This window comes from Triturus cristatus, chromosome 5_1 (genome assembly GCF_964204655.1).
Source record: "Triturus cristatus chromosome 5_1, aTriCri1.1, whole genome shotgun sequence".
Classification (NCBI taxonomy): domain Eukaryota; kingdom Metazoa; phylum Chordata; class Amphibia; order Caudata; family Salamandridae; genus Triturus; species Triturus cristatus.
In genome coordinates this window covers 45,359,998-45,387,658 of record NC_140587.1, presented here as the reverse complement: position 1 = coordinate 45,387,658, position 27,661 = coordinate 45,359,998, and the positions used below count along the sequence as shown (strand labels likewise).

Sequence of the window (27,661 nt, the reverse complement as noted above, 5' to 3'; positions counted from 1 at the left end):
CCTCCGGCTCCACACTGGACACCTCCGGCTCCACACTAGATGCCTCCGGCTTCAAACTAGACGCCTCTTGATCCACACTAGACACCTCCTGCTCTACGCTAGACATCTCCGGCTCCAAACTACACGCCTCTGGCTCCACAATAGACACCTCCGGCTCCACATTAGATGTCTCCGGCACCAAGCTAGACACTTCCAGCGCCATGCTAGACGCCTTCGGCTCCAAACTAGACACCTGCACCTCAAAACCAGACACCTCCGGAGCCACGCTAGATGCCTTCAGCTCCACACTAGACACCTCTAGCGCCACGCTAGATGCCGCCAGCTCCACACTATATACCTCTGGCTCCACACTAGACACCTCCGGCTCAAAACAAGACACCCCCCGCTCAAAACTAGACACCTCAGGCTCCACACTAGACACCTCAGGCTCCACACTAGACACCTCAGGCGCCACACTAGACACCTCCGGCGCCACACTAGGCACCTCCGTCTCCACACTAGGCACCTCCGTCTCCACACTAGATGCCTCCGGCTCCAAACTAGACACTTCCAGCACCATGCTAGACGCCTTCGGCTCCAAACTAGACACCTCTGGCTCAAAACTAGACACCTCCAGAGCCACGCTAGATGCCTTCGGCTTCACACTAGACACCTCCGGCGCGACACTAGATGCCTCCGGCTCCAAACTAGACGCCTCTTGATCCACACTAGACACCTCCGGCTATACGCTAGACATCTCCAGGTCCAAACTAGACGCCTCTGGCTCACAATAGACACCTCCAGCTCCACACTAGATGTCTCCGGCACCAAACTAGACACTTCCAGCGCCATGCTAGACGCCTTCGGCTCCAAACTATATGCTTGCGCCTCAAAACTAGACACCTCCGGAGCCCCGCTAGATGCCTATAGCTCCACACTAGACACGTCTGGCACCACGATAGACACCTCCGGTTCCAAACAAGACACCTCCGGCTCTACACTAGACACCTCCAGCTCCACACTAGACATCTGCAACTCCACACTAGACATCTGCCGCTCCACACTAGACACCTCCAGGTCTACACTGGAGACCTCCAGTTACACGCTAGACACCTCCGGCTCCACCCTAAACACCTCCGGCTCCACACTAGACACCTTCGGCTCCACACTAGACACCATTGGCTCCACACTAGAAACCTTTGGCTCCACACTAGACGCCGCCGGCTCCACACTAGACTCCTCCGGCTCCACACTAGACGCCTCCGGCTCCAAACTAGACACCTCCGGAGCCACGCTAGATGCCTTCGGCTCCACACTAGACACCTGTGGCGCCACGCTAGATGCCTCCGGCTCCACGTTAGACATCCCCGGCTCCACGCTAGATGCCTCCGTGTCCAATCTAGATCCTTCCGGCTCCAAACTAGATGCCTCCTGCTCCACGCTAGACACTTCCGGCTCCACACTAGACATCTGCAACTCCACACTAGACATCTGCCGCTCCACACTAGACACCTCCAGGTCTACACTGGAGACCTCCAGTTACACGCTAGACACCTCCGGCTCCACACTAGACACCTTTGGCTCCGCACTAGATGCCCCGGCTCCACTCTACACTCCTCCGGCTCCACACTAGACTCCTCCGGCTCCACACTAGACTCCTCCGGCTCCACAATAGACACCTCCGGCTCCAAACTAGATACATCCAGCGCCACGTTAGATGCCTCCGGCTCCAAACTAGACACTTCAGGTACCACACTACACACCTCCAGCTTCACACTAGACACCTCTTGCTCCAAACTAGACACCTCTGGCTCCACAATAGACACCTCTGACTCTACACTGGAGACCTCCAGTTACACGCTAGACACCTCCGGCTCCACACTAGACTCCTCCGGCTCCAAACTAGACACCTCCGGCTCTACACTAGACTCCTCTGGCCCACACTAGACACCTCTGGCTCCACACTAGACTCCTCCGGCTCCACAAAAGACTCCTCCGGCTCCACACTAGACACCTCCGGCTCTACACTAGACTCCTCCGGCTCCACACTAGACACCTCCGGCTCCACACTAGACACCTCTGACTCTACACTGGAGACCTCCAGTTACACGCTAGACACCTCCGGCTCCACACTAAACTCCTCCGGCTCTACACTAGACTCCTCCGGCTCCACACTAGACACCTCCGGCTCCACAAAAGACTCCTCCGGCTCCACACTAGACACATCGAGCTCCACAACAGATGCCTCCGGCTCCAAACTACACACCTCCTGCTCCACGCTAGACGCATCCGGCTCCACACTAGACACTTCCGGCTCCAAATCAGACACCACCGGCTCTACAATAGACACCTACGGCTCTAAACTAGACACCTCCGGCTCTACACTAGAAACCTCCAGCTCCACACTAACATCTGCAGCTCCACACTAAACACCTCCAGCTCCACACTAGACACCTTCGGCTCCACACTAGACACCTTTGGCTCCGCACTAGATGCCCCGGCTCCACTCTACACTCCTCCGGCTCCGCAATAGACACCTCCTGATCCAAACTAGATACATCCAGCGCTACGTTAGACACCTCCGGCTCCAAACTAGACACTTCAGGTGCCACACTAGACACCTCCGTCTCCACACTAGACACCTCTGGCTCCAAACTAGACACCTCTGGCTCCACAATAGACACTTCTGGCTCCACAGTAGACACCCCTGACTCTACACTGGAGACCTCCAGTTACACGCTAGACACCTCCGGCTCCACACTAGATACATCCAGCGCCATGTTAGATGCCCCGGCTCCAAACTAGACACTTCAGGTGCCACACTAGACACCTCCGGCTCCACACTAGACACCTCTGGCTCCAAACTAGACACCTTTGGCTCCACAATAGACACCTCTGGCTCCACAATAGACACCTCTGACTCTACACTGGAGACCTCCAGTTACACGCTAGACACCTCCGGCTCCACACTAGACTCCTCTGGCTCCAAATTAGACACCTCCGGCTCTACACTAGACTCCTCTGGCTCCACATTAGACACCTCCGGCTCCACACTAGACACCTCCCGCTCCACAAAAGACTCCTCCGGCTCCACAAAAGACTCCTCCGTCTCCACACTAGACACCTCCAGCTCCACACTAGACACCTCCAGTGCCATGTTAGACGCCTCTGGCTCCAAACTAGACAATTCAGGTGCCACACTAGAAACCTTCCGCTCCAACCTAGACACCTTCAGCTCTACACTACACACCTCCAGCTCCACACTAGACTCCTCCGCCTCCACACTAGACTCCTCCGGCTAACACTAGACACGTCCGGCGCCACGCTAGACACCTCCAGCTCCAAGCTAGACGCCTCTGGCTCCACAATAGACACCTCTGGTGCCACACTAGACACCTCCGACTCCACACTAGATGACTCCGGCTCCAAACTAGACACCTCTGGCGCCACGCTAGATGCCTCAGGCTCCACATTAGACATCTCCGGCTCCACACTAGATTCCTCTGGCTCAAAACTAGACACCTCAGTCGCCATGCTAGACACCTTCGGCTTCAAACTAGACACCTCCGGCTCTACACTAAACACCTCCGGCTCCACACTAGACTCCTCCGGCTCCACACTAGACACCTCCGGCTTCAAACTGGACACCTCCAGTGTCACGGTAGATGCCTCTGGCTCCACAACAGACATCTCCGGCGTAACACTAGACACCTCTGGCTCCACACTAGATGCCTCCAGCTCCAAACTAGACACCTCAGGTGCCATGCTAGACGCCTCCAGCTCCACACTAGACACTTCTGGCTTCACACTAGATGCCTCCGGCTCCAAACTAGATGCCTTCAGCTCCAAACTAGACACGTCCGTCGCCATGCTAGACACCTTCGGTTCCAAACTAGACAGCTCCGGTTCCAAACTAGACACCTCCGGAGCCATGCTAAATGCCTCCGGCTGCACGCTAGACACATCCGGCTCCACACTAGACGCCTCCGACTCCACACTAGACTCCTCCGGCTTCACACTAGACCCCTTTGGATCCACACTATACACCTCCGTTTCCACACTGGACACCTCCGGCTCCACACTAGACACCTTCAGCTCCATACTGGACACCTCCAGTTACATGCTAGACACCTCCGGCTCCACACTAGACACCTTCGGCGCCACAATAAATACCTCAGGTGCCACGCTAGACACCTCCGGCTCCATGCTAGACACCTCCGGCTCCACACTAGACACCTTTGGCTCCACACTAGATGACTCCGGCTCCAAACTAGACACCTCCGGCGCCACGCTAGATGCCTGCGGCTCCACACTAGACACCTCCGGCTCCACACTAGAAGCCTCCACCTCCAAACTACGCACCTCCGTCGCCATGCTAGACACCTCCGGCTCCACACTAGACTCCTCCAGCTCCACACTATACACCTCCGGCTCCACACTAGACTCCTCTGGCTCCACACTAGACACCTCCGGCTCCACACTAGATGCCTCCGGCTCCAAAGTAGACAGCTCCGGCACCACACTAGATGCCTCCAGCTTCACACTAGAAACCTCCGACTCCACACTAGATGCCTCCGGCTCCAAACTAGACACCTCCGTCGCCATGCTAGACACCTTTGACTCCAAACTAGACACCTCCGGTTCCAACTAGACACCTTCGGAGCCACGCTAGATGCCTCCGGCTCCCCACTAGACACCTCTGGCTCCACAATAGACACCTCTGACTCTACACAGGAGACCCCCAGTTACACGCTAGACACCTCCGGCTCCACACTAGATACATCCAGCGCCACGTTAGACGCCCCGGCTCCAAACTAGACACTTCAGGTGCCACACTAGACACCTCCGGCTCCACACTAGACATCTCTGGCTCCAAACTAGACACCTCTGGCTCCACAATAGACACCTCTGGCTCCACAATAGACACCTCTGGCTCTACACTGGAGACCTCCAGTTACACGCTAGACATCTCCGGCTCCACACTAGACTCCTCTGGCTCCAAATTAGACACCTCCGGCTCCACACTAGACGCCTCCGGCTCCCCATTAGACACCTCCGGCTCCACACTAGACACCTCCGGCTCCACAAAAGACTCCTCCGGCTCCACAAAAGACTTCTCCGTCTCCACACTAGACACCTCCAGCTCCACACTAGACACCTCCAGTGCCATGTTAGACGCCTCCGGCTCCAAACTAGACAATTCAGGTGCCACACTAGAAACATTCCGCTCCAAACTAGACACCTCCAGCTCTACACTACACACCTCCAGCTCCACACTAGACTCCTCCGGCTCCACACTAGACTCCTCCGGCACGTCCGGCACCACGCTAGACACCTCCAGCTCCAAGCTAGACGCCTCTGGCTCCACAATAGACCCCTCTGGTGCCACACTAGACACCTCCGGGTCCACACTAGACATCGCCGGCTCCACACTAGATGCCTCTGGCTCCAAACTAGACACCTCAGTCGCCATGCTAGACACCTTCGGCTCCTAACTAGACACCTCTGGCTTCGAACTAGACACCTCCGGCTCCACACTAGACTCCTCCGGCTCCACACTAGACACCTCCGGCTCCACACTAGACTCCTCCGGCTCCACACTAGACACCTCCGGCTTCAAACTGGACACCTCCAGTGTCTCTGGCTCCACAACAGACACCTCTGGCTCCACACTAGACACCTCTGGCTCCACACTAGATGCCTCCAGCTCCAAACTAGACACCTCCGGTGCCATGCTCGACGCCTCCAGCTCCACACTAGACACTTCTGGCTTCACACTAGATGCCTCCAGCTCCAAACTAGATGCCTTCAGCTCCAAACTAGACACGTCCGTCGCCATGCTAGACCCCTTCGGTTCCAAACTAGACAGCTCTGGTTCCAAACTAGACACCTCCTGAGCCATGCTAGATGCCTTTGGTTCCACACTAGACACCTCCGGCACCATACTAAATGCCTCCGGCTCCACGCTAGACACATCCGGCTCCACACTAGATGTCTCCGGCTCCACACTAGACGCCTCTGACTCCACACTAGACTCCTCCGGCTTCACACTAGACCCCTTCGGATCCACACTACACACCTCCGGTTCCACACTGGAAACCTCCGGCTCCACACTAGACACCTTCAGCTCCATACTGGACACCTCCAGTTACATGCTAGACACCTCTGGCTCCACACTAGACACCTCCAGCTCCACACTAGACACCTTTGGCTGCACACTAGATGACTCCGGCTCCAAACTAGACACCTCCGACGCCACGCTAGATGCCTCCGGCTCCACACTAGACACCTCCGGCTCCACACTAGAAGCCTCCACCTCCAAACTACGCACCTCCGTCGCCATGCTAGACACCTCCGGCTCCACACTAGACTCCTCTGGCTCCACACTAGACACCTCCGGCTCCACACTAGATGCCTCCGGCTCCAAAGTAGACAGCTCCGGCACCACACTAAATGCCTCCAGCTTCACACTAGACACCTCCGGCTCCACACTAGATGCCTCTGGCTCCAAACTAGACACCTCCGTCGCCATGCTAGAAACCTTCGACTCCAAACTAGACACCTCCGGTTCCAACTAGACACCTTCGGAGCCATGCTAGATGCCTCCGGCTCCACACTAGACACCTCAGGCGCCACGCTAGATGCCTCAGGCTCCACACTAGACACCTCCAGCTCCACACTAGATGCCTCAGGCTCCAAACTAGACGAGTCCGGCTCCAAACTAGACTTCTCTGGCTCCACACTAGACACCTCCGGCTCCACATTAGAAACCTTTGGCTCCACACTAGACATTTCCGGCTCCACACTAGACACCTCCGGCTCCACACTAGACACCTTCGGCTCCACACTACACTCCACCGGCTCCACACTAGACACGTTCGGCTCCAAACTAGACACCTCAAGCACCACGTTAGACGCCTCAGGGTCCAAACTAGACACCTCCGGTGCCACACCAGACACCTCCGGCTCAACACCAGACACCTCCGGCTCCAAACTAGACACCTCCAGCTCTACACTAGACACCTCCAGTTCTACACTGGAGACCTCCAGTCACACGCTAGACACCTCCTGCTCCACACTAGACACCGCGGCTCCACTCTAGAAACCGCAGCTCCAGACTAGACACCTCCGGCTCCAGACTAGACGCCTCCGGCTCCAGACTAGACACCTCCGGCTCTACACTAGACACCTCCGGCTCTACACTAGATGCCTTCATCTCTAAGATAGAAGCCTCTGGCTCCACGCTACATGCCTCTGGCTCCATGCTAGATGCCTCCTGCTCTACGCTAGATGCCTCAGGCTCTGCGCTAGATGCCTAGCGGCTCCCACTGGAGACCTCCAGTTACACGCTAGACACCACCGGCTCCACGCTAGACACCTCTGGCTCCACACTAGATGCCTCCGGCTCCACGCTAGACGCCTCCGGCTCTACTCTAGATGCCTCCTGCTCCATGCTAGACGCCTCCGGCTCCACACTAGACACCTCCGGCTCCACGCTAGACGCCTCCTTCTCCACGCTAGCTACCTCCAGCACTACGCTAGATACCTTCAGCTCTATGCTAGACACCTCCAGCTCTACACTAGACGCCTCCAGCTCTACGCTAGACGCCGCCGGCTCCACACTAGTCACCGAGGCTCCACTCTAGACACCGCTGCTCCAGACTAGACACCTCCAACTCCAGACCAGACACCTCCGGCTCCAGACCAGACACCTCCTGCTCGACGCTAGACACCTCCAGCTACAAGCTAGACACCTCCGGCTCCACACTAGACCCCTCTAACTCCACGCTAGACGCCTCCGGCTCTGCACTAGATGCCTCCGGCTCTGTGCTAGATGCCTCCGGCTCTGCACTATACGCCTCCGGCTCCGCGATAGACGCCTCCGGCTCCATGATAGACGCCTCCGACTCCATGATAGATGCTGCAGTTCCACACTAGACACCTCCAGCTCCACACTAGACGCCTCCAGCTCTACACTAGACGCCTCCAGCTCTACACTAGACGCCTCCGGCTCTACACTAGACGCCTCCGGCTCTACACTAGACGCCTCCGGCTCTACACAAGATGCCTCTGGCTCCACACTAGACGCCTCCAGCTCTACACTAGACACCTCGGGCTCCACACTAGACGCCTTGGGCTCCATGCTAGATGCTTCCTTCTCCACGTTAGATACCTCCAGCACTATGCTAGACACCTTCAGCTCTACGCTAGACACCTCCAGCTCTACACTAGACGTCTCCAGCTCTACGCTAGACGCCAGCGTCCCCACACTAGACACCGCGGCTCCACTTTAGACACCGCAGCTCCAGACTAGACACCTCCTGCTCCAGACTAGATGCCTCTGGCTCCAGACTAGACACCTCCGGCTCTACACTAGATGCCTCCATCTCTAAGCAAGACACCTCTGGCTCCACACCAGACGCCTCCAGCTCCACGGTAGATGCCTCCAGCTCTATGCTAGACCCCTCCGGCTCCAATCTAGACGCCGCCGGCTCCACGCTAGACAATTCCTGTTCCACGCTAGATGCCTCTGGCTCCACGCTGGATGCCTCTGGCTGCACGCTAGATGCCTCTGGCTCTACGCTAGACGCCTACGGCTCTAAGCTAGATGCCTCCATCTCCACACTAGATGCCTCCGGCTCTGCGCTAGATGACTCCGGCTCCATGCTAAACGTCTCCGGTTCCGCACTAGACTCCACTGGCTCCATGCTAGACGCCTCTGGCTCCGCACTAGACTTCTCCAGCTCCGCGCTAGACCCCTCCGGCTCTGCGATAGATGCCTCTGGCTCCATGCTAGAAGCCTCCGGCTCCGCCCTAGATGCCTCTGGCTCAACGCTAGATTCCTCTGGCTCAACGCTAGATTCCTCTGGCTCTACGCTAGATGCCTCCAGCTCTACGCTAGATGCCTCCAGCTCTACGCTAGATGCCTCCAGCTCCAGACTAGAAACCTCAGGTCCCTGCTAGACCCCCCCGGCTCCAAACTATACACCTCCGGCCCCCAACTAGACACCTCCGGCTCCACCCGAGGCACTTCCGGCTCCACCCGAGGCACCTCTGGCTCCACATTAGACGCCTCTGTCTCCACGCTAGATGCCTCCGGCTCTAGGCTAGATGCCTCTGACTCCACACTAGACGCCCCCAGGTCCACACTAGATGCTTCCGGCTCCACGCTAAACACCTCCGTCTCCACGCTAGATGCCTCCGGCTCCATGCTAGACGGCTCCGGATCCACGCTAGAGTGGGTATGTCCCTGTCAGCAGTGCAACAGAAACATTCAGCTCTACACTATAACCCTTCACCTCTGGATTAGAAACCTTCATCTGCACACCAGCCTGTAGAAACCCCCGATCTCTTCTCCCATAACACCTTTCTCTGTCATCATTCACCCAGGCCTTAGACCCTCATTACCCAAGCCTCAAAACCTCATTATCCTAGGCCTCAGACCCCCATTCACCCAGGCCTCAGACCCCCATTCACCCAGGCCTCAGACCCTCATTAATCCAGACCTCAGACCCTCATTAACCCAGGCCTCAGACCCCCATTCACCCAGGCCTCAGACCCTCATTAATCCAGACCTCAGACCCTCATTAACCCAGGCCTTATTAACCCAGGCCTCATTAACTCAGGCCTCATTCCCTCATTAACTCAGGCCTCCAACCCTCATTAACCCAGGCCTCAGACCTTCATTCACCAAGGCCTCAGACCTTCATTCACCCAGGCCTCAGACCCTCATTAACCCAGGCCTCATCCCCTCACTAACCCAGGCATCAGACCCTCAGTAACCCAGGCCTCAGGCCCTCATTATCTCAGGCCTCAGACCCTAATTCATCCAGGCCTCAGACCCTCATGAACCCAGACCTCAGACCCTCATTAACTCAGGCCCCAGACCCTCATTCACCCAGGCCTCGGACTATAGTTAACCAGGCCTCAGACCCTCAATCACCCAGGCCTCAGACCCCCATTCACCCAAGCCACAGACCCTCATTCACCCAGGCCACAGACCCTCATTCACCCAGGCCTCAGACCCCCATTCACCCAGGCCTCAGGCCCTCATTAACCCAGGTCTCAGACCCTCATTCACCCAGGACTCAGACCCTCATTCACCTAGGCCTCAGACCCCCATTCACCCAGGCCTCAGACCCCCATTCACCCAGGCCTCAGACCCTCATTAACCCAGGCCTCAGACCCTCATTAACCCAGGCCTCAGACACTCATCAAACCAAGCCTCAGACCATCATTCACCCAGGCCTCAGACCCTCATTCACCCAGGCCTCAGACCCTCATTCACCCAGGCCTCAGACCCTCATTCACCCAGGCCTCAAACCCTCATTCACCCAGGCCTCAAACCCTCATTCACCCAGGCCTCAAACCCTCATTCACCCAGGCCTCAAACCCCCATTCACCCAGGCCTCAAACCCCCATTCACCCAGGCCTCGGACCCTCACTAACCCAGGGCTCAGACCCTCACTAATCCAGGCCTCAGACAGTCATGCACCCAGACCTCAGACCCTCATTAACCCAGGCCTCAGACCCTCATTCGACCATGCCTCAGACCCTCATTAACTCAGATCTCAGACCCTCCATGGCAGGTCTGGACTCCCCACTCTTACCTCTAGTTTGGCCCCCAGAGAAGGGGGTGGGCTGCACCGTGGAGGCTGTCACTTCTGCAATGAAACAAAGGAAAGAGCTGAGCTTAGAGAACTGTTCTTTAACCTGTCGGGCTGACCCTACTTCCCTTGGGCGCGCAGAGGTACGTGGTGGTGGGGGTGGGGGCGTGGGGGGGGGGGGGGGTAGAAGAATCTGACCCCCCACCAGAAGGGTATTTCACATTTTAAATACTGATAGTGAGAAAACATTAATAGGTGGCCAAGAGCAAGGTGAGGGTCACTCATTACCTCACATGAGGGAGCTGAAAATAAAAAGGGCAAACACCACGGGTTTTGAGGCCCTGGACTACTCAGAACTCGCATTCTTTACCCTCTCATCAGACTTCCTTGCCCCCGCGCCTTACTACTCCCAGGGGAAATGAGCATTAGGGCAGCGTATTTAGCGTAATGACCAGAAATTCAAATAACCCTTGTTATGCGAAATGTCTAAATGTATCCTATTACGCTTCATAACATAATAAAGCACCGTTCACAGTACAAAGGCGCCTTTACAGTAAACTTTGAACATGAACGCACAGGAACAACGTGAACGACAGAGCTCGAGCGGCTGTTCTCTATGCTTTCGTTTTTGTTGCTGTGTCTTTGCTTTCAAAGTAGGGGTGCATTTCACGCTAAAATCATAAACAAAATGCAGTTTTTCATTTTACGTAATTATGCATGTTTTAAGCGAAATTTAGCATAAGTACGCAAAGCAAATTCTGCAGATTTTACGCACCAGTAGTCACCTTTGAGGAGTGGGATTTCTCACTCTCCATAGAAACTCCCTCCCTGCTCTGGCTTTAGTGCCTGCGTTCAGGTTGGTGGGGAGGGTACTCTGTCGCATAAACATCTGAGCACCCTGTCTGCTAAACCCTCATTTAGAGTCAGGCGGACCTTTAAGGTTTCCCTGGACCGAAGTCCCGTTGGCTTTGTGAACAGAAAGTTTCCTACAATGCCAGACATAATAGGGGTTGTTGGAGGAATGAACCTACACCGCTCGCCCTATTTAGGGTGGATGGTCTAATAATTTTATTTTCTGTCAGTCACTGGCAGTGAGGGACAGAAAAAAGACAATAATGACCACCTCACCTTAGATGAAAACTCCCAGGAAGTGGGAGTCATGAGCTTTTTGTTTATATTAGACAAACTCTGACCCTAAAAACTGAGGGCAGCTGTCCACAAAAAAGGTTGCACATTTAAAGGAACTGCCATGGCGGTGGTTTGTTTAAGTGTACAGAGATGACCACTGAGCCAGCAGGCCGCTCTAAATTTGGAAGTCTGTCAGGGTGGCAGAGGTAATGTTCTCTGCCACACTGAAGGATGGAGAACGGTACGCCAAACCTTAAATCAGGTCCTAAGTAAATCAGGTCCTAAGTCTTTCTTCTATTTTAATCATAAACAAGAAATTCCTCCACACTAGGACCCCATCACCCCACACAGTTCTTGCTTTGTTTTTGTCCAGATCAGGGACAGACCTGGAATGGTGCACCCAAGCCCTAAAGAGAACAGTCAGGTGGGAAGTACTCAGTTTTAGCGAGCACAGATGTTCGTCATCACAAACTCCACAGCCCCATAATGGCTACGCTGAAGACTGGGAAGTTTGGTATCAAACTTCTCAGCACATTAAACCCACACTGATGCCAGTGTGGGATTTAATGTAAAATGCACAACAGAGGGCACCTTAGGGATGCTCCCTGAAACTCGACCATCTTCTAGTGACCTGACTGAGTGGCTGCTTAGGCTGCCACCACCAGACATGTCTCTGGACCCCTGGGTCGAGAGCTGCTGCTCTCGGGGACCTGAAACAATGCACATCCTGGGACGAGGTGCCAAGCCTCCTCCCCCAGGATGGGCAGGATCATGAAGGGGAAGCTTCAAAGGCATGCCGCCTTTGTGAGCCTCCCCAGACCATTTCCACCCAGAAGTCCTTCGTCTCCCTGCCTGCAGTGCTTTTGCAAACCATCACAATGAGGCCCTATGTTATCAAGGTTAAGTGTCATCTGACAAAAATATTGTGCCCAAATATCATTTAGGGAAATATTGCACCATTGGAGGTAATAATAGAACCTCATAAACAAATACATACACAGCAGGTACATAGGTCGCTATATAGTGACCTCAAGTGGATATCTCGTCACCTATCCTAGGTATCAAAAGATCCTGGAAGAAGAAAACTCGTCCACACCTGTTTATGGCATGCATCAACATCTTTTTTTAAAAACATTTGAGAGTTTTATGTAGCACTAACTACACCTGAGGATATTAGGTATCAGAGCCCTTTACTTGAGCACCAATTGCGTTACAGATGGACGCATTCATTTTTGTTAGGCACATCTGTGCCCTCTCCATATCCAGTCGGGTGAAACCACCTCGATAAACACAAACAGTAGTGGGAGTTCTGAATAAACTTGCTTGGATAGAAGTATGGATCCAGTAAATTTAAAATATTTTAGGGTATACCCAGGGGATGTATCTCTTTATTCAGAGGGTACACAAGATATGATTAAAAATTAGATTAGGATGTTTATTAAAGACAGTCGTTCTTACACTCAGCAATTTTTGCCGAACTAATCCACATTTTTTTCATGCAAAATAGGGGTCCATTAAGGCTAAAGAAGGATCATGTATAGGTAGGCAAACAGCGCTGATCTTTTGATGAATGTTTCATTACAAGGAAGTGACATTTACTTATGTCAGGAAGTGAGAATGTCCCTAAATTACGGGAGCCATCCCTTCCAAACAGGTATGAGAGATTTACACCTTATTTTACAAATATGCTGCGTGAAAGAATGCAGATGAATTAGGATCTTATAAGCCCTGAAGAAGGCCTAGGACCCACTAGGGCTCGGGAAGGGGCCGAACCATGCAGTCAAAAATAGCTGTATATATGAACCATTGTCTTCAATAAACATTCTAATCTCAGGGTAGATTTTAATATAGGCACAGAAAAAGGGACATGCTTGGGGGTTTTCTACAGGCAGATGGGATCAGTACATTGTCATAGGACATAGTGAGGTGTACATATGTTATACAGCAGGACATATGGAGTGTATAGAAAACATTGGGTACATAGAGTTACAAGTTATGGAACCTAGATCAAATGCTATGCATAAGGTATATTGTCATCAATGCAGGCTTTACATTAAGGTCCATAGGGATACTGGGGATATTGAGTACAAAGAGTCTGATGACGTCTTACCATCAGCAGCAACGATGGCCAAGATGAAGGCCACAGCGCAGGAGAGCAGCAAGACCCTGCAAAAAACAGAAAAATAAGAGTCCGGCGAAGAAAAATAAATGAGAATCAGACAAGGATAAGTATTCAAAAACAAATTCATATAAGTATATCTATATAAAGATAGAGATTAACATGAGTACATCAAGAATAACAAATATAAGAAAAAGACGCAATGACGCAGCCACTATTAGCAGGCACATCATTCCATAGGCACGTGCAAGTTTGAAGACATATACACACCCAAGATGAAAGCACATGTGTGTGCCTGCAAAATGACGTGGGTGCAGTTTGTTTTATATTACAAATCTGAGATGGATCAGTGAATACAAATAAAATTGGGGAAGCACAAAAGCCTGGCTCTCCCAAAAATATTTAAAAAAAAATGTTTTTAAAGGACCACATCAGTGGGGGTAATGGAGAAGGAGGCGGGATGTGAAATTAAATGAAAAATAATTAAGACGAGTCGGGGAGAAGAGGTGAAAATCATCACACGAGGAGAGAGCAACACTGTGGGCGGGGAGAAGCACAAAAGGGAGAGAGCGACCCGAGGGGGAGGGGAGAAGCACACAAGGGAGAGAGCAACAAGCAGCATGGGGGAGAGCACATGAGGGAGAAAGCTGGAAAACATATGCACTCAAATGGAGTGGGTAATGAAAAAGAAGAAATAAGATCCATTAAAGACAGCAGTGGAAGGATAGGAGACAGCCAATCAAAAGGATGGTGAAGAAGCTATGCACTTGAGGAGTGACACACAAAGGAAGAGGTAGGGAAGCCATCGCAAGCTGACGAATAAGGAGCAAGCAAAAGAGAGTGACAATAAAACCAACCAGCGGTAAGCCAGCAAACATTTTAAGCCGTATTTGGATGTGCTTGGAAGCCAGAAGAGGATAGGCTTGTCAACACGCGATTATAAAGAAGGATTGTAGGATATTATGTTTATTATTTTTGAACAGACAATGTCATGTTCATTTTTATTTATTGAGCACATCATCACCAAAAGTTTCTTGGCGCTATGGGGTGAATTGCTGACAAATTAGCAAAAGACAGACAGTGATTGACCAGTATAGGCGTGTCTGAAAAGCCACGTTTCTAAGAACGGAAACATGATTATTCTGCAATGGAAAAGAGGGAGAGGGAGTGAATTCCAAATAGATGGAGCCATATGAGAAAAACTGAGGCCACCCATTCCCTCTTTCTTAAATCTAGAAACAGCCAGCAGAAACGCAGAGTTCCTGTACTGGACAGTACTTTGACAGTTTCGTCCTTAAAAATTGATTTCCGTTTCCCACTAAGGCTTGGGCGGTGCAGCAGCAAACTTTAAATGTGATCCCTTGTTCCACAGGCAGCCAGTGAAGTTCCCGGAGCATGGGTGAGGTGTGTGAGTCTCTCGGGGACATATTAACAAGAGGGGGAGATAAAATTATCGCCGCTTTAGCGTCCGTTTTCGGCCGAAAAGCGGCGATAATTTTATCGCAATATTAGCAAGGACACGCTAGCGCGTGTTTCTGTGATTTAGCACCCGCTTTGCATCGCATCGTAAATGAGATGCAAAGTAGGCATGCCTCAATAGACTACATGGGAAAATATCGTGAAGGCAACTTCGCGATATTTACAACAATGCCCCGGCCGGCGTAGCGATACACAAAATCGCGCTAACCGGCCATTAACGCTGGATTTTAACGTCTGCTAAAATCCAGTGTTAGGCATACTTTGCATGGGAGGAGGAATGTGGGGTTACGACCACAGGGTCGTATCAGCAAGGTCATCGCTGTTTTGCAGGGAACATCGCTGGTTTTCCAGCGATGTTGGGACATTTCCCTGCTATTGCTGGAATTTTCATCGCCAATGCGCTAAGCGTTGTAAATACAGCGCTAGCTTGTCGATAAATTCCAGCGATAGGGAAACTCACGCTAGGTGCGGCCAGTGATGATTATCGCTGCCGCTTGTTAATATGCCCCTAGGTGCCTTGTTGCTCAACCTAGAGTTTGATTATGAACAATTTCTAGTTCTTTGATCAACTTTTCTTGGAGGCTTGAGAAGAGAGGTAATATGCATAATCTAGTTTAGCTATTACTAAAGCTTGAATGACCCGTTTTAATGTTTCTCCCGAGGGAAACATGGCTATTTGTGTAATCTTTCTTAATGTTAGTATGCAGGAAGAGATCACTGCACCAATTTGTGGTTTTAAGGTCAGGCCGCTATCAGTGATGACTCCAAGGCTTATAGCAGAATGCCAATAGGGGAGGGAGCCTGTCCCAGCCCAGCAGGCTGATACAATTGGATCCATGAGCTGTCTTTATTTTGTAGAGTCATGATTTCGGTCTTGTCAGCATTGAGTTTCAATCGGTTATTGGCCATTCACTCCCAACTCTACCGCATAATAGTTTGAAAGTTTTCCTGGGAAGCAGTACAATCCTCCAGCGGAGAAAGAATCTGGGAGTCGTCCACATAGTTGTATAAAATGCTAATTCTATTCCCAATATTCTTTGATGAAAGGTGTTAGAAATGGGATTTCTGGTTGGCTAAGGTTCGCGCCAAAGCCAGGCAGAAACCACCACTCTAGTCAGGGCAAGGAAGTTACACGCCAAAGATAACCCCTGCTCACCCCCTTGGTAGCTTGGCACGGGCAGTCAGGCTTATCCCGGAGGCAATGTGTAAAGCGTTTGCGCACGCACACAGCAACAACACCCCAGGCACCCCACAAAAGAAACTCCACACAAGGTTATATTTAAAAATAGCCTTTGCATAATAATAAACACATTAGATAATAAATACACAATGTATACTGTGCCAACTGGCACTAGGCAGTATTTACAGGGGACTATTTACACAAGACAGGGCCATGGGGCCACTGTTAAAACCATCACAAATCCCCTCTTGTAAATGTAGCACAAATAGTAAATGTAGAGCACCACCAGTAACTACTGGTCAAATACTGAACTGAGAACTGGATCCTGTAACATAAAATATAGGATGCCTACATCATATAAGGCATGGATCACATTAGCATAGACCACATGAATCACCTTAGGCAATCATTAACATGGACACAGTGTACCCCAATCGGGGGTACACACACTAAAACTGGCCCCAGGCCACCTGGCCTCTCACAGGGGCTCAAAATGCCCAATGTCCCGAATGTCCGGGCTGGCTGTGCATGCAGTAAAAGCAGAAGTGCGCAGTTGCACCGCCTAAATGTGGCAGCTGCCCACTAATTGCTGGGCAGCTGTAGAAATCAAAGAAAAGGCCTGGCACTTACTGTGCCCTCTGATCCCAAGTCCAGAATGTTGCAGCTGCCCTCTGTCTGGCAGGGCAGCTGTGAGTAATCAAATAGGCCCGGGCACAACCGTGCCCTCTGTGAGCGTCACTGGGGCTCTCCAATTAACTCTGCCCCCTCGTTGGAACCCCGCGGGCTCTGGGAAGGATTATGGCCACGTTTACAAGACTATATTGGCACGTTATGTTAGAACTATATTTCTTGAGCGCACGGCTACCCAGAACGGGTGTCCCGGCGCTTTGGCAGAGAGTCCTGAACACAACCAAGAAAAACCCAGCGGCAGAAACACTGTAGGCCCACTGGTTAGGCGGAGAAGAGGAGCGTCTTGAGCTCCTTTCTAAAGGCCAGAAGATTGTTAGCCTTGCGGAGTGACAGAGGGAGCTCATTCCACAAACTGGCCGCCATAAACTGGAAAGACCGGCCTCCCATCCGCACGCGTTTGATCACTGGTACCTCCACTTTAGCCAGGTCAGCAGATCTCAAACTCCTCCGGGGAACGTAGAGAGCAATCCGCTTCCTGAGGTAAGCTGGGCCAATGCAGTGGAGGGCTTTAAACGCCAACGTGAGGACCTTGAAACTAATTCTGCTAGGGATAGACAGCCAATGCAGCCTACCGCGCAGTAGAGAGGCACTGGCTCTCCGTGGAAGGCCAAAGATGGCTCTGGCCGCCGAGTTTTGGACAACTTGCAATCTGGATACCAGATATTTAGGCAGACCAGAGAAAAGTGCGTTAGCGTAGTCTAAACGCGAGCCCACAAGTGCTTGCACGATGTTCTTGCGATATTGAAGGGAAAGCAGTGGGAGAAATTTCCTCACCATCTTCAAGATACCGAAACATTTCCCCGCCAGGCCCGTGATGTGGGGACGAAAAGAAAGACTGTCGTCAAATACCACACCCATATTTTTTACTTGGGCAGATGGTTTCTCAGGGGGGAACATGTCTGAAGGCCACCACGATTTCCAGCCAGGGTCCTCAGCGCAGCCAAAAAAGAGCAACTCGGACTTATCCGAGTTACATTTCAGGTTCTGGTGCTGAAACCATGCAAAAACAGCACTCAGGCAGTCTCTGATTCTGTCGCCATTAAAAACCTCTCCCTTCCTGCAGGTAAACAGGAGCTGGGTGTCATCAGCGTATGAGATGACCCGGGCTCCAAATGCCTCAGCGACCTTCGCCAAAGGGGCCACATAAATGTTAAATATGGTGGGGCTCAGGATGGATCCTTGAGGCACCCCCACCTCTAGCGAAGGCATTTCCGCGGAGAACGGAGGAGCCCAGATCACCTGCCGACGGTCGGTTAAGAAGGATTGAAACCAGTCCAACACCGTCCCCCGCAGACCTACCTCCCTGAGTCTTAGGAGGAGGCCGGCGTGTGGGACGGTGTCGAATGCCGCCGACAGGTCCAGCAAGACCAACATAGCCTTTCCCCCAAGATCAAGCGTTTCCCTGATGGCGTCGGTCACCTCCACAAGAGCTGTCTCCGTACTGTAATTGGCACGGAAACCAGATTGGGAGTCATGCAGCAGTTTGTTATTCTCTATAAAGGTGGTAAGAGTATGCTGAACATGTTTCTCCGCCACCTTCGCCAGAGCAGGGAGGAGGGAGATTGGTCTATAGTTGGCCCACTGTAAAGGTTTGAGCAGAGGTTTCTTAATGAGCGGGAGAATAAGAGCATGCTTCCATTCTTTAGGGACCACTCCAGAACTCAGAGACATGTTGAGCAAGGGGTTCAGCAAGTTGTTAATAGCTGGTGCCACCGAGCTCAGGCATTTAGCCGGACACGCATCCAAGGGGGATCCAGATTTCAGCCGGGAAAGCAGTTCCAGAGAGGACTCGCAGGATAGCGGGGGGAACGTCGAAAGAGTGGGCGCCAGCTCGGCTGCAGCGGATGGAAGGACCTTCAGATCACTTTCCACAGCTGCAGCCACTTCCAGGGACCCCACCCGATCGAAGGAGTCCTGAATCCTACGGATCTTGTCCACAAAGAAGTCAGCAAGCTGCTTGATCCACTCCTCAGTATGGGAGTGAACCCTAGCGGCCGCCACCGGCTCTACGAATTCCTTCACAATTCGGAATAGTTCCCGGCTCGTGTTATCAGCCTGGTCTATTCTATGCTCGAAGTAGATCTTTTTAGCTTCGGCAATCTGTCTGTGATAGGATTTTATCGCACCCCTGTACTTCAGTTTCTCCTCAGGCGCATATCTGCGCCGCCAGAGCCTTTCAGATCTTTTGCAGTCCTGGCGCGCTTTTCGCAGAGTAGCAGTGAACCAAGGAGCGGAATCCTGGCAGGGGGCTGTCCTGACCGGTTTCCGAGGGGCAAGCTCCTCGAATCTTGTCCGAAGCCAGTCCTGGACTAGCGGCAGGTCGACTTCTAAGTTCCCAGTCGTAATGCAAGGATGTGCATGGAGTGCGTCAGCGAGCATATCAGCTGACACCAGGTGAAAGGCTCTAGCTTGACGAGACCCGTCCTTATGAGCTCTTTGACTCGTCTGGTGCTCAGCTAACAACGCGAAATTAATTAAATAATGGTCGGACCATAGAACCGGCAAAGGGGAGGACACCTTAATTGGCACAGTGGAAAAGATTAAATCCAACGTATGCCCTTTCACGTGCGTTGGACTATCGATGAAAGAGGTCAGTCCGAGCATCTCGGTAATGTCCCGTAATTTAGATGCATCGGCGTCAGTTGTCGAGTCCATGTGCAGATTTAAGTCGCCCAGCAGTACACAGTGTGCCGAGCGCACACAGGGTACTGACAGTGCCACCTGTAAATCCTCGAAAAACGAGCCTAGAGGCCCTGGAGGTCTATAGATCAAAATTCCTGTGCAGGTATGTGAAGCCGACAGCTGGAGACTAAAGCCCAGAGCTTCACAACCAGCGATATTATCTACAGGATAAGAGGTGCAGACAAGGGACTTGTCAACAACTAAGGCCACCCCACCACCTCTGCCTCCAGTTCTATCCCTCCTTAAGATGGTGAAGTTGGGGGGAAGGGCACTAGCGATGTCAGGTTCCGAGCCAGCCCCCAACCAAGTCTCTGTCAAAAAAAGACAGGAGATTTTCGAGAGCGTAAGGAGGTCCCAAATTTCCATGGAATGACGCGCCAAGGATCTGGTATTTAACAAGGCACACTGACATTCCAAGGGGAGGGAGAGGGGAGCGCGAGATGGAGATGATATGGGACGCCAAGAACATCCAGGGCACCCTTTAGCCAGGTGTCGACCACCAGGGAAAAGACAAATACAACCGCTCTTGGGGGGACGGAGCGCACATAAAGCGGCCGCACTATACCTAATCATCCTACACACCTACCCAAGATGCCAGAGTCCCGCCTCGGCCGCCTCCGAGACGCTGACGAGCGCAGACGGGCAGGACTCTGGCACGACTCAGGCGCAGGGATGGCGCAACCGCTGCGCGTCACCGCTGCGCTAGTCTGACGAGCTTTAAATAGCGTCGTCTCGGCGTCCCAGGTGACCTGGACGCTCAAAGATGGCGCTCGCACTACTCCCCACTCCAAGATGGCGCTCAGCCCAAACCCTCCCGGTAACCCGGATCCGCCCAACAGCGGTGGAGTTCACCAAAGTTAGAGTGCAAGTAAGGGCCAGAAATGGTTTAGAGGCAGGGAAGCAGGCTAAAAAGTAAAAGAAACACAATCCAAAAAACGAAGGTTTTTTTAAAAATACAGAGCAAACAAGCGCGCGACCAGCGCGGTCCTAAGCGAGGTGCCAAGAGAGATCTTGGCCACAGGAACCCAAAGCAGGCTCACCTTGTAGCTGGCTCGCCCTAAATAGCGTCGTCTCGGCGTCCCAGGTGACCTGGACGCTCAAAGATGGCGCTCGCACTACTCCCCACTCCAAGATGGCGCTCAGCCCAAACCCTCCCGGTAACCCGGATCCGCCCAACAGCGGTGGAGTTCACCAAAGTTAGAGTGCAAGTAAGGGCCAGAAATGGTTTAGAGGCAGGGAAGCAGGCTAAAAAGTAAAAGAAACAAAATCCAAAAAACGAAGGTTTTTTTAAAAATACAGAGCAAACAAGCGCGCGACCAGCGCGGTCCTAAGCGAGGTGCCAAGAGAGATCTTGGCCACAGGAACCCAAAGCAGGCTCACCTTGCAGCTGGCTCGCCCTAAATAGCGTCGTCTCGGCGTCCCAGGTGACCTGGACGCTCAAAGATGGCGCTCGCACTACTCCCCACTCCAAGATGGCGCTCAGCCCAAACCCTCCCGGTAACCCGGATCCACCCAACAGCGGTGGAGTTCACCAAAGTTAGAGTGCAAGTAAGGGCCAGAAATGGTTTAGAGGCAGGGAAGCAGGCTAAAAAGTAAAAGAAACAAAATCCAAAAAACGAAGGTTTTTTTAAAAATACAGAGCAAACAAGCGCGCGACCAGCGCGGTCCTAAGCGAGGTGCCAAGAGAGATCTTGGCCACAGGAACCCAAAGCAGGCTCACCTTGCAGCTGGCTCGCCCTAAATAGCGTCGTCTCGGCGTCCCAGGTGACCTGGACGCTCAAAGATGGCGCTCGCACTACTCCCCACTCCAAGATGGCGCTCAGCCCAAACCCTCCCGGTAACCCGGATCCGCCCAACAGCGGTGGAGTTCACCAAAGTTAGAGTGCAAGTAAGGGCCAGAAATGGTTTAGAGGCAGGGAAGCAGGCTAAAAAGTAAAAGAAACAAAATCCAAAAAACGAAGGTTTTTTTAAAAATACAGAGCAAACAAGCGCGCGACCAGCGCGGTCCTAAGCGAGGTGCCAAGAGAGATCTTGGCCACAGGAACCCAAAGCAGGCTCACCTTGCAGCTGGCTCGCCCTAAATAGCGTCGTCTCGGCGTCCCAGGTGACCTGGACGCTCAAAGATGGCGCTCGCACTACTCCCCACTCCAAGATGGCGCTCAGCCCAAACCCTCCCGGTAACCCGGATCCGCCCAACAGCGGTGGAGTTCACCAAAGTTAGAGTGCAAGTAAGGGCCAGAAATGGTTTAGAGGCAGGGAAGCAGGCTAAAAAGTAAAAGAAACAAAATCCAAAAAACGAAGGTTTTTTTAAAAATACAGAGCAAACAAGCGCGCGACCAACGCGGTCCTAAGCGAGGTGCCAAGAGAAATCTTGGCCACAGGAACCCACGTAACAATTTGTGCCACGAACTGCCCCCCAAGACGTTGTAGCTGCCTGCGCTCTTGTAAACTTGTAAACTTGGGGATTTATAGAGCGCAGTTGTTGCCCGAAGGCGTCCAAGCGCTAGGATAACCGTGACCTACAGAGAGCAGGGAAGGGGGAAAAAAAAAAAGACAACGGTTTAGCAGGCAGATGTGAAAAGGTGGGTCTTCAGTTGCTTGCGAAACCTAGTAAGGTTCTGGGTGGCTCTAAGATGAAGTGGTAGAGCATTCCAGGCCTTAGCTGAATTGTACATGAACGTCCTTCCGCCGGTTCTAGATCTTTTTATTCTTGGGACTACTGCTAAGAGAGTCTGGCTGGAACGAAGATTACGATTTGGGATGTAATGAGTGATCAGATCATGGGTAATGATAGGTCCCATGTCCCAGAAGGCTTGATGGGCTATACATAGCGCCTTGAACAGAACTCTCTGACGGACCGGTAACCAATGGAGGCTAGTCAGTCCGGTCCTCACTGAGTGTCTGTGCGGGATATTAAGTAGAAGGCGAGCTGCGCTGTTCTGTACAGTTTGCAGCCTCCGAAGGGTGTATTCTGGTGCACCCAGATAAAGTGCGTTGTTAAAATCAAGACGGGAGTGAATGAGCCCTTGAATGGCAGCCTGTTTGGCTTCCAGGGGGAAGATTTTATTTAGCACTCTCAGAATGCCAAAACATGTGGCTGACAGTTTTGTGGCTTGGACATTGAAAGATAGTGAGCTGTCCAGCCATACCCCAAGACTTTTGATGGTGTTTTTTGGGGTTGGAGGCGGTCCTAGGCATGGGGGCCATAGGGAAGGGGGAATTGCCGGCTCTGAAGGTCCTAGGAGCATCAGCTCAGTTTTTTCTCCGTTCAATTTCAGGGATGATGACGACATCCAGCTCCTCACTTCCTCCCGGCATTCTCTGAGCCCGCCTGGCGCAGTTCGAGATGCCTCCTGTGCCAGTGAGACCACCAGCTGCGTGTCGTCCGCATATGAGATGATTTTAACTCCAAATGGGCGGACGACACTGGCCAGTGGTCTCATATATAGGTTGAATAGAGCAGGGCTCAGAGAGGAGCCCTGAGGAACTCCACAATTTAGAGGTCTACTGGAGGAAACTGAATCGCCATCAAAAACCCTGAAAGATCTGTTCCCCAGAAAGGATTCAAACCATGCCCAAGCTTTATCCTTAATCCCCACACAGGACAGGCGGCTTAGTAGGGTGTCATGACACACTGTGTCGAAGGCCGCGCTTAGATCAAGGAGGATCACTGCCACTGATCCTCCCTGATCCAAGATTTTTCTCGCTTCCTCTACGACCATGAGGAGGGCGGTCTCTGTCCCGTGCTTAGGTCTGAAACCCGTCTGAGTGGGATCCAGTATGTGGTGGTCCTCTAGATAGTTCACTAACTGTTGGTTCACATATTTCTCCAAAACCTTGCTCGACCAAGGGAGCAGAGAAATAGGGCGCTAGTTAACCAGATCAGACGGGTCCAGATTGGGTTTCTTGATCAGTGACCTAACCATGGCCTGCTTCCATACGGGTGGAACGGTGCCAGAGGAGATGGAAGAGTTTAATACCTCTCTGATGCAGGGCAGCTGGGGAATGTAGGCAAAAACAAGCACTGGCACTCACGTGCTAAAAGAGCCCCACTCACTGGGACTCTCGCCTTGCTCCTCTGGTCTCCGTGGGTGCTGTGCAGCGTGTCTTTCAACCGTGCGGGGGCAGGCACCGGCAATGTGCCTCAGGCCCCCTCCGCCTTAATTACACGATGGCTGCAGGACGCGGGGCTCTCCTCCATGCATGGGAGCCACGCTACCTCACCGACCGCCACTGCCCTCGCATCGTACCGCTGCCTCTTCTTCCTGCGCGGGCTCTCCCTGCTCATGGGAGCCCCATGAGCCACAGCACGTCTGGAGTCGGCCCCGCCCACATCCGGGCGGAATCTCCTTTTCTTCAGTGCGTAGGCGATACGGGGTAGGCACCCGTTTTCACTAATTACCAAAGCGGGGTGGGCACCCGCATTAAAGATGCATAAACATGTGGGGTGGGCACCCGCTAAATCGGCACCACAAAAAATACACTGCGATGCGGGGTGGGCACTAGCCTCCAAGGTACCGATGCTGGGTGGGCTCCTGCTTTCCCCACGCCCAGTAGGGGGGAATCCCACCCGAGGCAGCTTCGTGCTGCAGGACTCCAGCAGTCCTCTTGGGTAGAAATTAAAAAAAGCGCTCCCAAGGTGCTAGAAGTGAAGTCCACAGTCCAGTGTCAAAACAAAGCACTCTTTCCCCAGAATCAAAGCAAGGTTCGGGGGGGGGGGCAAAGGCTGGGCTCAGGCAGGTCAGCTCACAGGGCCCTCCAGCAGGGAGGTAGTCCCTAGTGGCGGTTCCTCCTGGAGCCCAGAAGCAGCAGGCCCCCCTCAAGTCCGGAAGAGCACAACAGAACATTTTCATGGGGTCACAGCGCCTTCTTTTATACATAGCTTTCCTTTGTCACACAGCACAGGGCTGGGGGAAAACCAGATGCAACTGGTTTGGGGGGAGTTTTGGAGCACTTTGTTGTGCTCAGCTCCTCTCCCCTTTGTCAGGTGGGGGCTAGGTGCTCAGACGCACCACAGGGGGCGGAGCCAGCATTGTGGAGGGAAGGCACAGCCCTATTCAGGTCCAAGGTGCAACTCCTCCTTCCCATCTACATGCAGATCTCTCCATTCACCACTGGGCTGACTCACCCTGGCTCCTGGAATTCCCCACACCATCCAGCACCTGTCAATCACAAGCCCGACATGCACTCCACATTAGGCAGGCAGGAAGGAAAAATAGCACACAGAAATGCCAACTTCTAGAAGTGGCACATCTCCACCAGTCACAATAAATCTGCGCACACCATTGCGCAGCATTTATTCTCAGGAGTTCGCACATACTAAACTCGACCCTGCACTCCTCTCACACCAGGAATTACCATGGACATACATATCCCCATGCATTCCTATGGGAGGGCAGGCCAGTCTCACTAAATGTAACACAGAGAGCATGCACTTTACACTGGGACACAGTGCTAAAGTGCCTAGAGGCCTAAAACCACTAACAGTACACAGGAAAAAAGGCTAGAGACAGGCAACAAGTTTAGGGGTGAACCTGCCAAAAGGGCCAAGTCCAACAAAAGGCCTCACATAAAGATTAAAGAATTCATTTAAATGAACCAAGATAAACAACTTGGGGGCAGTTCTCAAGGAAAGATTAAATCCATTTTAATGACAGTCTTTTATGCCATCGGCTTCCTCTCCATCGGCCAAGATTTCATGGTGAATCATGTCGAAAGCGGCAGAAAAGTCCAACAGGATCAAGGCTACTGTTTGTCCACCGTCTCCTGCCCTTCGCATATCAAGAGAGGAAAGTATAACCGACTCAGTACTGTGGGCTGGCCGAAAGCCTGCCAGAAAGGGGTCAAGAAAGTTAGTTCACAAAACGAATTGGTGGCGTCTGCATCGTCAGATGCCTCGCATAAATTAGCCGTCAAACAAAAAGAATACAGAGATATCGCAGAAGAGGCGGCCAAGACCCAATACTGGGCCACTCAACACCGGGTGTATGATATCAATGATAAAGCTAGTAAGCTGTTGGCATGGCTAGATAGGTGAGAGTTAGCCAATAGATGGGTGGCTGAAATTGTAGACTGAGGCGGAGTGAGTCAACGTGATAGGAACGAAATTGCGGAGACATTCGCTAAACATTTTGAGCGTGTTTATGTCCCCTCGTCCACATCCACTCAAGAGGAGGCAGCAAAATTGCTCTCCACTCTGCCCCTGCCAGTGTTAGATCCACAGGACATAAGGAGCTCGACGCCAATCTGACTTCTGAGGAGGTATCTAAGGTGATCAGTGCATTACAATCTGGGAAAGCCATGGGCCCGAGTGGCCTCCCAATTGAACTTTACAAAACTGTCTCCTTGACGATCGCTCCGTTTCTCGTCCGAATGTATGATGGGGGTGTCACTCAGGGGATCCTGCCATTGAAACCACCACAGCAAGGTACTACTATGAGCTCACTGAATTACCTTGTACCTCCTTACTTCCAGGGAAACTAAGCAATCCCTGTAACAAGTACTGCTATTGTCACTGAAACCACCGGAGGCAGGGACTACTGAGAGCTCACTGAATTACTAATTACATCCTTGCTTCCAGGGGTAAGTAAGCAATCCTTGTAACAAGTACTGCCATTGTCACTGAAACCACCGGAGCCAGGTACGACTGTGTGCTTACTGAATTACTAATTACATCCTTGCTTCCAGGGGTAAGTAAGCAATCCTTGTAAAAAGTACTGCAATTGAAACCACCGGAGCCAGGGACTACTATGAGCTCACTGAATTACCTTGTACCTCCTTACTTCCAGGGAAACTAAGCAATCCCTGTAACAAGTACTGCCATTGTCACTGAAACCACCGGAGCCAGGTACTACTGTCTGCTTACTGAATTACTAATTACCTCCTTGCTTCCAGGGCTAAGTAAGCAATCCTTGTAAAAAGTACTGCAATTGAAACCACCGGAGCCAGGGACTACTATGAGCTCACTGAATTACCTTGTACCTCCTTACTTCCAGGGAAACTAAGCAATCCCTGTAACAAGTACTGCCATTGTCACTGAAACCATCGGAGCCAGGTACTACTGTCTGCTTACTGAATTACTAATTACCTCCTTGCTTCCAGGGGTAAGTAAGCAATCCTTGTAAAAAGTACTGCAATTGAAACCACCGGAGCCAGGGACTACTATGAGCTCACTGAATTACCTTGTACCTCCTTGCTTCCAGGGAAACTAAGCAATCCCTGTAACAAGTACTGCCATTGTCACTGAAACCACCGGAGCCAGGTACTACTGTGTGCTTACTGAATTACTAAGTACCTCCTTGCTTCCAGGGGTAAGTAAGTGTTAGAAATGGCGATTTCTGGTTGGCTAGGGCTTGCGCCAAAGCCAGGCAGAAACCACCACTCTAGTCAGGGCTGGGGAGGTACACGCCAAAGATAACCCCTGCTCACCCCCTTGGTAGCTTGGCACGAGCAGTCAGGCTTATCCCGGAGGCAATGTGTAAAGCGTTTGCGCGCACACCCAGCAACAACACCCAAGGCCCACCACAAAGGAAACTCCACACAAGGTATTATATAAAAATAGCCTTTGTATTATACCAAAACACATTAGATAAAAACACACACTTTACAATGTGCCAACAGGCACAGGCAGAATTTACAAGGGATTATATGTACAGGGGACAGGGCCACATGGACCACTGTCAGGAATTAGCACTTTTAGAACTTAGCACTTAGAACATAGGATATAAAATTACTGTAGCACAAAATAACACATGTAGCACACAACCAGTAACTACTGGTAACAGGTAAGTACCACCT

At 52.1% G+C, this 27,661-nt stretch overlaps 1 protein-coding gene across 2 annotated transcripts in view; it reads right to left on the bottom strand.

Annotated features, from left to right (window-relative positions):
• The window catches only part of LOC146830124 (uncharacterized), a 163,799-nt gene that overhangs the window by 100,176 nt on the left and 35,962 nt on the right, over nt 1-27,661 (bottom strand). For both annotated transcript variants that reach the window (XM_085604352.1, XM_085604354.1), the window contains exons 2-3: nt 13,825-13,880; nt 10,590-10,643 (exon numbers count right to left, since the gene is read on the bottom strand). In XM_085604352.1, the coding sequence (XP_085460478.1) occupies nt 10,590-10,643; nt 13,825-13,880 (110 nt within the window). The remainder of the gene's footprint in view (nt 1-10,589; nt 10,644-13,824; nt 13,881-27,661) is intronic.